General features: G+C 43.0%; 1 protein-coding gene across 1 annotated transcript in view; it reads right to left on the bottom strand.

Moving 5' to 3' along the window:
• Nucleotides 1–5,315, bottom strand: part of LPL (lipoprotein lipase) — a 46,583-nt gene extending 41,268 nt beyond the window's left edge. The window contains exon 1 of the mRNA XM_040325322.1: nt 5,044–5,315. Coding sequence (XP_040181256.1) covers nt 5,044–5,137 — 94 coding nt within the window. The 5' untranslated portion in view covers nt 5,138–5,315. The remainder of the gene's footprint in view (nt 1–5,043) is intronic.
• Between the last annotated feature and the right edge of the window lie 7,745 nt (nt 5,316–13,060).

The following is a 13,060-nucleotide window of genomic DNA, read 5'->3' as shown; positions in this document are numbered from 1 at the left end:
ACATTCACATCATTCCCTACCCTCAAGGAGCTTACAATCTAAGGTCCCTAGCTTACATTCATACATATTATTTAACTTTTACTTAGCTGAAGGACTCTAAATGGTTCATATTATTGCATTTGCGCATGAGGTTCTTTATCATACACAGTCTTTGTGTAGCGTGATTTGTTTTTATAGTTACAGCAAGAAAAGTTTTTTCATTAAAATAAACCTTTCCAGTGTTTTCCTGCCACATGTGAGTGTTGGTTAGGAAGCATGAATGTGCACATAAAGAACATAAACATTCCCCAGGCTATGGAGGGAAAGGAGAGCGGTGACAGAGCTGTTCATGTAACAATAGTTGCCAAGAGCTTTTTGGACTAGCCCACTCATGCTGCTCGCAATGAGCCAATCAGCCAGTCAGAAAAGGGGGTGTGAGGCCGGGTGGAGTCACAATGACCTTATGTGTTAGGTTAGACGCTGTTCATGACTGAGCTGTAGTAAGGTAACCATCGGTCACATTTCTCAGCTTGTCTTTCAAAGCCCTGCTCCTCCCAAAACCCCCACTGTGTTTTCTCTGCTGCAGTCATCAGAGGGATTATCAGAAGAACTCGCCTTTATTGCTTGAAAGATAAAAAAAAAAGATTGGCAGCTGCTTCAACTAGATTTAACGTGTGAAACGATAGCAGTTCAATTGAAAATGTAGCTTCCAGGTTTTATTGCTAAAGTTTAAGTGAACAAGCTGAAGTTAGAAGCTGATTGGCTACTATGCACAGCTGCACAAGATTCCGATTGCACCAGTTTTAGTAAATTTCCCCCTATGTTTACCAGAATATGTTTTATTTATTGAAAAGATGAATTATCCTTCTTTAAGGAAACACCCAAATATTTACATTTTACAAAGTTATACTAATCCTGCATTTGCATTAAGAGTAAGGTTGTTTTTTTGTTGTTGCCATCTGTGACCCATTGGGGAGATTTATTTTTACTTTTTACTTTTTACTTTTTACTATTTTTATACTTACTAAATGAGAGTAAATCCTTCTAAAAGTGAGGGTTACCCTGGTTCTCATCAGAACTAACATTAACTTGGAAGATTTCCCCTTTATTCCTGTTTAGATGACAACCTAAAATGTGGGATTTTCTTTCACTTTCACTGTCAGTGATAATGGTCACCAGATCAAATAACGTGGGTGAATCTCCCTAACAATGCTAAAATCAATGGGCAGTGCCGACGAAACGCCTGTAAAACGGCAGCAGCGCTTTGCGGGTACCTTTTAACCCTTGTGCCCTGATGTGCTATGTGCCCCGTGCCCTGATGTGCTATGTACCCTGATGTGCCATGTGCCCTGATCTGCTAAGTTCCCTGATGTGATCTGATGTGCCCCGTGCCCTGATGTGCCCCATGCCCTGATGTGCTATGTTCCCTGATGTGCCCTGATGTGGGATGTGCCCTGATATGCCCCGTGCCCTGATGTGCCCCAATGTGCTGTGCCTCAATGTGGTGTGCCCTGATGTGCTGTGATGGACACTGATGTGCTGTGCCCTGTACCCTGATGTGATGTGCCCTGATGTGCCCTGTATAGGGTGACCAGATTTCGAAACTACCATTCAGGGACACCCCCCTTCCCAAAATTCAGTCTGTGCTGTAACGAGTCACAGCACAGTGATTGGACATAAGAGGCTGGATTTATAATTTCTCCAATCACAAGCAGGGGGCGGGATTGTGCTCCTCCAGGCATTCCCGGCCAGGACAAGTACTGTCAGTGAGTAAAGAGGTGATGTGGTGGCCTTTTTTTGGGGACATCAGATTGGCCCAGGGGGGTGGCTGTGTCAGTTTCATTACGGGACACTGTATTGTCATTGAATGAATGTGCCCGGGACAGACCTGCAAAATGCGGGACTGTCCCGGGAAATCCGGGACACGTGGTCACCCTAGCCCTGTACGTGTTGTGCCCTGATGTGCCCCGCCCCCTGATGTGTTGTGCCCTGATGTGCTGAGCTCTGTAACGTGCCCTGATGTGCACTGTACCCTGATATGTTGTGCCCTGGGCCGGTCTGGATGAAGGCCCCCTATGTGATGGTGTGTGTGGGGGGGGGGGGTGGCATTGAAGGACCCGGCCTTGGGGCGGCAAAGGGAGTCAATTCAGGCCTGACTCCAGCGCATGCACAGGAGACCATCATCATGACACAAGGATAGTGCTCAACTCATATACCATATGTGCAAAATGGGCACTGTTCACACTAAAACAGTGCGGGAAACTCACGTTCAGTATGCGCTTCCCACACCGCATTTAAAATGACTGCACTTGCGATCTGCAGCAAGTGACTAGGCAATTCAAGCAGAAGTAGAAGTGGGTATCTGTCAAAACCAGGTACCCCCCCTTCAAAAACAAAACAAAAAAAGTGCCATTTAGAGAAGGTGGAGGCTTTAAAGCAGAACTTTCCCTTTTGAGTGGCTGTATTCGTTTTTCTTTCTCCTCCACTGTTTTCTTTTCATTTAGCCCGATAATCCTGCCATTAACACACTTCCTGTGCTAAGGTGGCAACTGTACTGAGCAGCATTGTCACCCTAGGACACGGAGTGTGTTAGGACTACATAACAGCTCCATGGTGATAACAGGGAACAATGCTAAATGATAACAGTCCCAAGGCAGAGAATACAGGAAGTTAAAAGCTTGCAATATTTCTGGATACATGAACAACTACTTTTTGTTTTCACTTTTCTAACAGATATGATAAAACACTTTCAATGGTATATTTAACAGGGCAATAGGGGTCAATCCTTTATACCTCACTTAATCCTTTCCCCTACTTTTGTAAATAGATTTTGATGCAAATAGCTATTAATCTAAGATTCTTAAGCTTTGGTTCACACTAGAATGTGGTGCAGGAAGTCAGCGATTCGTGTGTGTTTCCCACATCGCTTTCAAACCACACTGCCCTTGCAATCTACAGCGGGTGTCAGTGACATCCTAATGACACTCCAAATGTAGATCGCCAATACAGTGCGTTTGAGTGCACCAGATCGCATGGTGCAAAGCGACAGTGCTGTCCGGTTGCACTGTATTCACAAAATTGCTGCATGCACGACTTTGGTGCGGATGCAGTGCTATTTGAGCCATTCAAAATGAATGAGCTCAATACGCATAACACATGTGAATTGTACAGGAATGCGGTGCGGTTCCTGTGCGATTCATATGCGACTCATAGTGAGAATTGAGGCTAGGTTGGAAATGGAGTGGAGTGGAGAGGAAGTGGAGTTGAACTTATGTACCTGTGGCTCCCTTGGCAATAGCTTGTATCAGTTTGATGCTTCCATGAGAAGCTAATCACACAAACTCTGTAACCCTTTAAATCACTACACTCCTCTACACTCCAAACATAAATTCATTGTCATGTTTCATCCAACACCAGTTTACTCTGCCAGGAACTTTTCTATCAGAGATTTTCACGCGGTTGAGTATATTGAATTGCAAATGTATTTATTAAGATTTTTAGATTAAACAGTGCACAGTAAATCAAATCTCCCTAAGGCTGCTTTCACACTGACAGTTTTACCGCTGTTTAAGCAGCACTTTTCGGCTGCTAGTGCAGCGCTTTTAACCCCAAAGAAGGTGTTTGAAATTCCCGTGTTGCAGCGCTTCCGAAGCACTTTTCAGGCATTTCGGAAGCGCTGCCCATTCATTGCAATGGGCAGGGGCGTTTTGGGAGCGTTGTATATAGCCTATTGGTAGCCATACACACATCGATTTATGATCAATTTATTTTCAAGCTCAAATAAGAATAAATCATCTACAGTCAACATCCCATTCATTCAATATGGGCAGCACAGTGGTGTAGTGAGTAGCACTCTCACCTAGCAGTAAAAAGGGTTGATGGTTCGAATCCCGACCACGACACTACCTGCCTGGAGTTTGCACGTTCTCCCTGTGCCTACATGGGTTTCCTCCAGGTACTCCGGTTTCCTCCCACCCTCCAAAGACATGCTGATAGTTGGCTTCTGAATAAATTGGCCCTAGTATATGAATGTGAGTTAGGGACCTTAGATTGTAAGCTACTTTAAGGTAAGGACTGATGTTAATGTACATTGTATATGTAAAGCATTGCGTAAATTGACGGCGCTATATAAGTACCTAAATAATAATATAACATACACAGGGAAGTGAATTTTGATCAATAGTTAAGAAACAATCCAAACTTACGATCATAAGTTATTGCTCACATCTCTGTTTCCACCATGCAATCTCATAATCTGATCAATCAAAATATGATCGTATGCATGACCAAAGTATCTCAGCGCTTAGTTTAATTGGATACAATCTAAGTTTAATCTAGACTGATCAGAAGAAAAGTTATGGCTATTTGATTGCTTGCTGATTTAATAGATTTGAACAAATCACACATCAATCAGATAATAAAATTGAAGCGTGTAAGGCCACTATAAATCTGACTCTAAGGAACTGATTATGACCGCTTGCTTTTTGAATACTGGCACAACAATGTTCTTTTCTTTAAACTATTAGAAATACTTTTTTTTTCACAGGTCATATAAAATGAACAGACATTCTCCCTAACATACCATTCAGTCTATTACAATATCTGGCGTTAACTTCAAAAGGAAATGCAATACATTCCTCCTATTATGAGTTCACAAAAGTTTTCTTATGAGAGCACACGTGCAAGCGACAGTGTGCCAAGAACGCTAGTACATTCCATGATTGTAGAAGTATGATTTGCATTTGTGGGAAAGACATAAAAAATATCTTTAAAAAAAAATAATAATAATATATATATATATATATCTTTAAAAGTCTACCTGTTTAACTTTATGTAACTTTATACAAATGAGTAAATAGCATGCAAATCAACAACAGCTTAGACATAATTAAAAAGTTTCTGCAACAAGTTTGAATCAAAGTGCGCAGCTTTAGTATATGAATGAAACACGATCTTTAAAATACCTGATTGGATTACAAAAGGAAAGTGCTGCTTAATCTATTCTTTTGAAATAATAGAAAGAGACGGAAGAGAGACAATGCATAACTAAAGAAACATACTTACTTGCAGTGGTTGGCTCAGTAGTAGCTATGACTTTGTAGCTATCCAGCAGACTGTGCATCCATATAAACAGTGCAAGGATCTCTCCCCTTCTCATGTTTTAAAAAAACAAAAACTTTTCCCTAGACTGAGACAATATGACAAAGTTTCTCTCCCAAAGAACTATACTACTAATATGATTTGAATGATGTTTCAGCAGCTACAGTGCATTGAATGGAAAGTTCTCCTACAAGCAGGAGGTGTCCTCAATTGCTATTGGCAGTCAGAAGTCTCCTTATGTGCTTATGTTATGAGAAATATGCAAATCATTACCACCCGACCAGAAGGAGGGGTTCCCAGGATTTTAGCTTGTGTTTAAATAGCTTCGATGTGAAAGATTGCCAGGAACTTCACGTTTTAATAACTAATGTGCACTTAGAATAGTACATGGTGGTTTGCAACTCGCAGAGCGTAACATAATGCATCTGTTTCAAAATACATTTCCAAATTACACTTTTATACTATAGCATTAAAAATGAAAACAGCTCACTGATGTGTCACATTTATACAGAGACTTTGATTTATTAAAGACAAATGGGAATTTACCCTTAGCTTAGTAAATGAGATGAACTGACTTAAATCATCCAATAATTTTTTTTTTCTTTGCACATGGTTAGGTATTCTTTTCAAAATTATTTTTCACGCACTCACTAAGCTTAAGGAAAATTCCATTGCAAAGATAAAATTCCCTTGCAAAGAGATCAACTTTTAAGCCTTTATTAAATCAACCCCCAAATATGGTGGACATGTCCCAAAAATTAAAAAATACTGGGGTAGATCAGGCAAATAATTTGAGAAATAACCAACATCGAAGTCCCAGACGACCCATGGGGGTGCCTACTCCATGGGATCAGAATATCAACTAAACAATATTTGAGAACTCTGCATCCACAGCTGTTAAATGCCGCTTTAGGGCCAGAGCTTAGGGCCAGATTCACGTAGAACTGCGGCGGCGTAACGTATCGTAGATACGTTACACCGCCGCAAGTTTTCATCGCAAGTGCCTGATTCACAAAGCACTTGCAATGAAAACCTACGCTGGCAGCCTCCGGCGTAAGCCCGCGTAATTTAAAGGGGCGTGTGCCATTTAAATTAGGCGCGCTCCCACGCCGGACCTACTGCGCATGCTCCATTTCGAAATTCCCGCCGTGCTTTGCGCGAACTGATGTCATTTTTTCGAACGGCGACGTGCGTAGCGCAATTCCGTATTCCCGGACGTCTTACGCAAACGACGTGAATTTTTTAATTTCGACGCGGGAACGACGGACATACTTTATACAGCACATACGTGTGCTGTGTAATGTTAAGGCACCCAAAACGACGACTAACTTTGCAATGGGAAACTAGACTAGCAGTGACGTAGAGAACGCGAAAAACCGTCCTAATTTGCATACCCGACGCTGGTTTACGACGCAAACTCCCCCCAGCGGCGGCCGCGGTATTGCATCTTAAGATCCGACAGTGTAAAACAATTACACCTGTCGGATCTTAGGGCTATCTATGCATAACTGATTCTATGAATCAGTCGCATAGATACTCTGAGAGATACGACGGAGTATCTGAGATACTCCGTCGTATCTCGGCTGTGAATCTGGCCCTTAATACCCAGACACTGGCAAGACCAGGAATGGTCCACCTTAAAGAAATGGTGCAATAAAATAAATGAAATCCAAAATCTAGAATACTTAAGGTTTAGCGAAGAGGAGGAAATAGGGGAGTTTAAGGAAAAGTGGAAGGGATGGGTAGATTATAAGCACTCAATAAGATTCGCAGAAGTGATGGGAGCATAATGCAATATATTAAAAATAGAATAGTAAATAATAAATTTGAATCATGGAGGGAGAGGAGGGTAAAAGTCTAAAGCCTTGTACACACGATAGGTTAACCAGAGGACAACGGTCTGGAGGACCGTTGTCCTAGGTAACCTATGAAGCTGACTGATGGTCCGTCGTGCGTACACACCATCAGTTAAAAAACCGATCGTGTCAGAACGCGGTGACGTAAAACACAACAACGTGCTGAAAAAAATGAAGTTCAATGCTTCCAAGCATGCGTCGACTTGATTCTGAGCATGGGTAGATTTTTAACCGATGGTTGTGCGTACTAACGATCGGTTTTGACCTATCAGTTAGCAACCCATCGGTTAAATTTTAAACCAAGTTGCCATTTTTTTAACCTAAGGTTAAATAACCTATGGGGCCTACACATGATCCGTTTGGGCCAATGAAAACGGTCCTTCAGATCGTTGTCCTTTGGTTAACCTATCGTGTGTACGAGGCCTAAGATTGACTCGGCATGAGAAAAGAAGATGGGGAGGTCTTAAGATTGAGAGGATAGAGGGTAGGGTATGGGGTGGGGGAGTGAGATCTCTCTTTTGGTATAAATTATATATTGTATATTTTCTCTATGTGTGGCTGAGAAGAGGGGAGAAACTCGTCCAATGTAACGTTGTTTTATACAAAAAAATAAATAAAAATCAACCCCCAAATGTGTAACTGTGGCTTATTTTATAGGGCCTAGGCCACTGCACATTTGGTACGGCCACTTTTTTTATTTTTATTGATGTTTCTCCCACGTTTGTCACCTTTCACTTTTGTGTGTATTTCACTGAATGAAGGGTGTGAGTCCTCGGGCTTACCCTGGCATCCAGGGGGAGGATGTGTGGCCATTAGGTTCCTACCTCACCTGCCTCTGGAGGGTCTCTCTTCAGGAGAGCTGCCCTGACTTAGTAATCGATGGATGGCTTCAACTGTCCTAGAAGAACGGGGTCTGCCAGGCCTTATGGCTAGGCAGACCATGTAAACCTATGTCCCCATCAGGAGCCTTGCGCTTTGGGGGTCAGGGTAGAGGTAATACTAGTTCGGGGGTGGACTAAAGACACACCCTAAGTGCACTTTTTTGTGTGTGTTTGCACATGCATGTTTTTGTATACTTACGTTTTTTTCTGTTTAGGTTTTTGCACCACCGCGGCCTTAAAAAAAAAAAAAGTGGCTTATTCAAAAAAGTCACCGCTTCTATGGATTTTATTGTTTTACGCATTTTTTTATATATATGTAATATGGTATACACATATTACACATACTCTATAGCCAGTTAAAAGCTATTGGTGATTTTTCTAGTATGTGAGAAGACCATTTTACCCAGAGTTAAAGCATACATATAGAGAATAGAGAAGTCTTTGATGAAGGCCTCTTAGCTAAAACTGGTACAGGCTATACCCATAGCATCAGGGTATAGCCTGTACCCAGGGCTAGACTGGGACAGAAATTTGGCCCTGGACTTCATCCAGACTGGCCCACTTTGACAGGTCTCTCCCATGGCGGCCGGACAACTCCTGCACACACAACCCCCCCCCCCCCCCCGGCCACCCAAGCCCCCTCTCCCCCTTCACTAGCCGTTCTACTTTATTAGAGTAGAACGGCTGGTGCTGGTACTCTTATAGGCAGTACCAGTTGGGAAGCTGGACATTATTTCACCTGGGGCAAAGAATCAGTTCGGTGCCCCCCCTTATGGGACAAGATTAATCAGAAGTGAGAAACTCCCAGGCCATAGCTGTTGAGTCAGCTGTCTGTCCCCTCCCCCATGCTCCTCTGTCATCCCCCCTGCTCCTCTGGTACTCCCCCTGCCTCTTTGTTCCCCCCAGGTGAGTGCTGCAGGGAGGGAGAGGAGGTGAGCGATGCGGGAAGGGAGAGACAGAGGAGCAGAGGGGGCGGCGGTCCGCTATCACTGAAGCCAGCCCACTGAGCCACCGGCCCACCGGGAAACTCCCTGTAGTCCCAATGGCCAGTCCATCCCTGCCTGTACCCGTGTACCCAGATAACCAATAAAGTACTTTTATTCAAGATCATCCTTGATGGAAAGCAACTCCAGGACTCCAGTGCTGCAAGGGTTACACCTCGACTGCTTAATGTTATTTAAGTATTTAACACACAATTGGAATCAATATTAAAATGTCAAAAACTTCAATTTAATTACAACATCCTTGGAAATGCATTACATTCATGTGTTATATAACTGATTCAATCCCAAATTGAATTAACTGGGCGTTAAGTGCTGTAAACCTTAGCAACAAACATTCACTTCATCAGTGGCAGCACTGACATGTTGTTGCTATGGGTTACAGGACTTATACTTTTATATACAATTATATCATAATGAAATTCTCTCAGTGAACGGAAACACTCTTGGACCTGAAGCTTTGCAAATAGTATGAAAAGCTGCTCTGTATTGTATGTTCCTAGCATGGAACTAATAGGATATATATATTTATATATTTATTTTCATTGTTCTGGTCACACTACTACTTTTAATATTTTTTTAGCATAGGTAATACAAAAAAAAATTCAAATGTTTTAATTATTTTAGCTTTTATGGTTCTTTGTGTAACCTTGCTGTTGGGCTGGTCACACAGATATTTCTTCAGTAATCATTATAGTACCTATAGGTGATCATAACATATTGGGGTTTTCAATAATGCATTGTACTTACTGATAAATTATTTTGATCTTGTTTTATGCTACAGTACAGGTAGACATAAAAGGCTTGGATCCACCAGCAGGGGCTGTGCAATAACCCTCTAATGACAGCACAAATGCCTTACTGCACCCAATACACCTTTTTCTCAAGTACTCGCCGATACCAATTACCGATATCTATTTTTAGTGCCGCGTGACAGTTTTTTAGACTAATGAAACACAATTACAGTTTCTTTATATTTATGAAGAACTGTAATTGTTCACATATGTTCAGGCCAGCTTGCAGTGCAATTTCAAAGCCCGGTCTGGTGTGATTTCAATCAGCAGTTCAGGTGCAATTCCAATGTGAATTGTAGTTAATGAGATTAGAAAATGCACCTGAAGAGGGCTGAAATCCCGCAGGACTCTTTTTCACAGAACGGCCGGTGTTCTGACGAGATGGGTCCCCCGATAATGCACGCCCTGTACTGCGCAGGCACATCTCTTGCGCAGTACGGAGCACAACGGAGCAGCCGAAAATCGCAGAAGATTAACAGCTGTGAATCAGCTGTACATGACGCCTGCACAATGAACACGATATTGTGCCGCACGCTCCCGATGCTTGTGCAACTCTGCAAGGGGCGGGTGTATTACTATTATATTGTGTAAGGGGCGGATGGCTAAAGGAGAGGCCGAATTTAAAATTCATGGGCAGAGCTGATAAGTTGGGGGTGCTTTTATCAATAAACTATACGTCTTTGCGGGGAGTGTTTAAACAACTGAAGGGTGGGTTTTGCAATGTTGATGGTTAAATAAGTCCTTTAAACCCCGCCCATCAACATTGCAAAACCCGCCTTTCAGTTGTTTAAAAACGCCCGCAAAGGCGTGTGGTTTATTGATAAGACCATCTCCAACTTATCAGCTCTGCCCATCAATTTTAAATTTGGCCTCTTCTTTAGCTATCCGCCCCTTACACGATATAATAGTAATACACCCGCCCCTTGCAGAGTTGCACGAGCATCAGGAGCGTGCGGCAGTGTGTGGCACAATGTCGTGTTCATTGCTCAAGCGCCGTGTACAGCGGATTCACAGCTGTTCATCTTCTGCGATTTTTGGCAGCTCATTTGTGCTCCATACTGCGCAAGCGATGTGCCTGCGCAGTACAGGGCGGGCATTATCCGACGGGGGACCCATCTCGTCAGGATACCGGCACGCATATTTTTGACCGGGTTCCACAGAAAGGCCTTTTGGTTTACATGTCGTGCATATCGGTTCAGTTAAAAATGCATCCGAATTTCCATATTTGAGAACCAAATGTATCGATTTTATTATCGGAGCATTTGCATGAATACAAGTAAGTACTCATGCAAATGCTTAGTATCGGGACCAATACCAGTATTGTTGTAACGCTAGTGGAAATCCAACCTTCAAAGTAGCTGAAGCAACCCTGAGACACCTGGGAAAACAGGAAGCACCGGATAGGGATGGGGATCGTGGTCTTCTCATCTACACACAACTTCATGCTTTATCAACAATGCCTGTGAATCTAGAATGAATGGTATAATTGGGGTAGGTAATGTTAGTGATAGGACATTGAAGAGTGCAGTGAGTACAGGAGGGTTTAGTGGTGGGATGGGACAGTGACCAGAGACTGGAGGATGCAGTGGGCACAGTGACAGGAGGCTGAAGTGAGCAGTAAGATATTTTTCAGCTTTAGCACCTTGGGTGCTAGAGGTACTTGTCCTGGCATGGGTCAGCCTTCTTAGATTTCTGAGATGATTGACATTTTGCTCATAAGATCTAGGTGAAAACTACGAAACACATTAAAAAAAAGGAGAATATTGGACATATACTGCTTGAATGCACAGTATGTAATTGCCTTTTGTGTGCTGTATGGACTGGAAACACTTTACCAATACAAATGACTTAGAGTAACCTCTGGGAGTGTGAAAATGATTGGAATGTTTGAAACAAGGTCATATTATGCGTCTCTAAGACTGAATGTACTGAACAGTTTGTTACTGATACAAATACATGAAATACATGAAACAGGGTGAGAAATTATTTTCCTTCCTTAAAGTGTTACTAAAACAGTAAAATCAGTGTGTGTATATGCAGTAAAGCATGCTTGTCATACTCCCTGTGGTATCTAAGGGGTTAATCATCTGCATTGTGTAAAAAGGCTGTTTGATGCTGTCTTCTTTGTTCCTCCCCTTCTTCCACTGTCCCCTAACCATTTCCTAATAGAACCAAGACTAGGGGACAAGCTGCACATGCTCAGTTTGGTGTGTATTGCCAGAAAGATTATTTTTTTCTTGGGAGATCTGCACAGGGCCAATCAGCTCTGTCCAGACAGAGGGTCAGGCCTCGTACACACGACCGATTTTGTCGGCAAAAACCAGCAAGAAACTTGCTGGTATATTTTTTTTGCCGAGGAAACCGGTCGTGTGTACACTTTTTGACGAGGAAACTGTCGAGGATCTCGTGGAGCCAAAAAGAGAGCATGTCTTCTTTTTCCTCGACGGGAATGGGGAAATTTGGCTAGCCGAGATCCTCGACAGCCTAACAAGGAACTCGACGAGCAAAACGATGTGTTTCGCCGGTCGAGTTTCTCGGTCGTGTATGAGGCTTCAGGGGTCCATCGGCCTCATAGGACAGTCAAATGAGAAAGAAAACTCCTCCTACAATCTTTAACCAGACACTGATAGAAGTCACAAGACTTCTCTAACTGCTGATAAAAAGGTATTTAGCAGTTTATACAGTATTTACTAAACTATTGCATTCCATGCTCTGTGAACTGTGGGAGACCAGCTATGGTGAATGCATGGTCCTGAGTTTGCTTAGTAACACTTTAAGGGTAACCTGCAGAAAATATTTACTGTCTCCTCTGCTCTGCTTGTCTTCCCATTGGCCAGTTGACCATTACTTTTGTGGTAGCTATTTGCAATGATTTTGAGTATTCTGAGATGCAGTGAAGATCATCTAAGGATAAAATCAGTTGAAGTTGTTTTCTGTAAAGCAAAACCATTTGGGAGGTGAGAACTCTTATGGGCATCCTATAAATCGGGCATCCCCAAATGGCGGACCGCGGTCCATGCCCAAACTACTGCTCTATCTGGACCGCCGCGATCACACCATTTAGCTGCCGCTTTTGTCCCCAGCCTCCATCACTGTCATTAGCAGAGTGCATGGTGGCGGGACAATTCTGGACTGGGGGTGGGACTAGCACTGCATGGAGAGAGGCAGCTGCCTGATTAATCTTTTCACGTTAACCAGGAGGTGATTGGCTGCTAGGAGGTGGTCCTAACAACCAATCACCAGCTTGCTAATATGAAAAGTGAATCCAGCAGCTCCTGTGCCCCATCCAGTGCTCTGCCTTCAGTTCAGGATTGTCCCACCTCCTGCTCTCTGCTTTGTGAAACGTAGGAGAGTGAAGGGAGGAAAGGGAGGAAAGGACATGACTGTGAATTTGTGAAGAATGGGGAGTGGGGGTCATTTTCAGGGGGCAGTGCTGTGTGTGTGTAGGG

The sequence above is a fragment of the Rana temporaria genome, chromosome 1 (genome assembly GCF_905171775.1).
Source record: "Rana temporaria chromosome 1, aRanTem1.1, whole genome shotgun sequence".
Lineage (NCBI taxonomy): Eukaryota > Metazoa > Chordata > Amphibia > Anura > Ranidae > Rana > Rana temporaria.
This window is presented reverse-complemented; position numbering and strand designations above follow the sequence as displayed.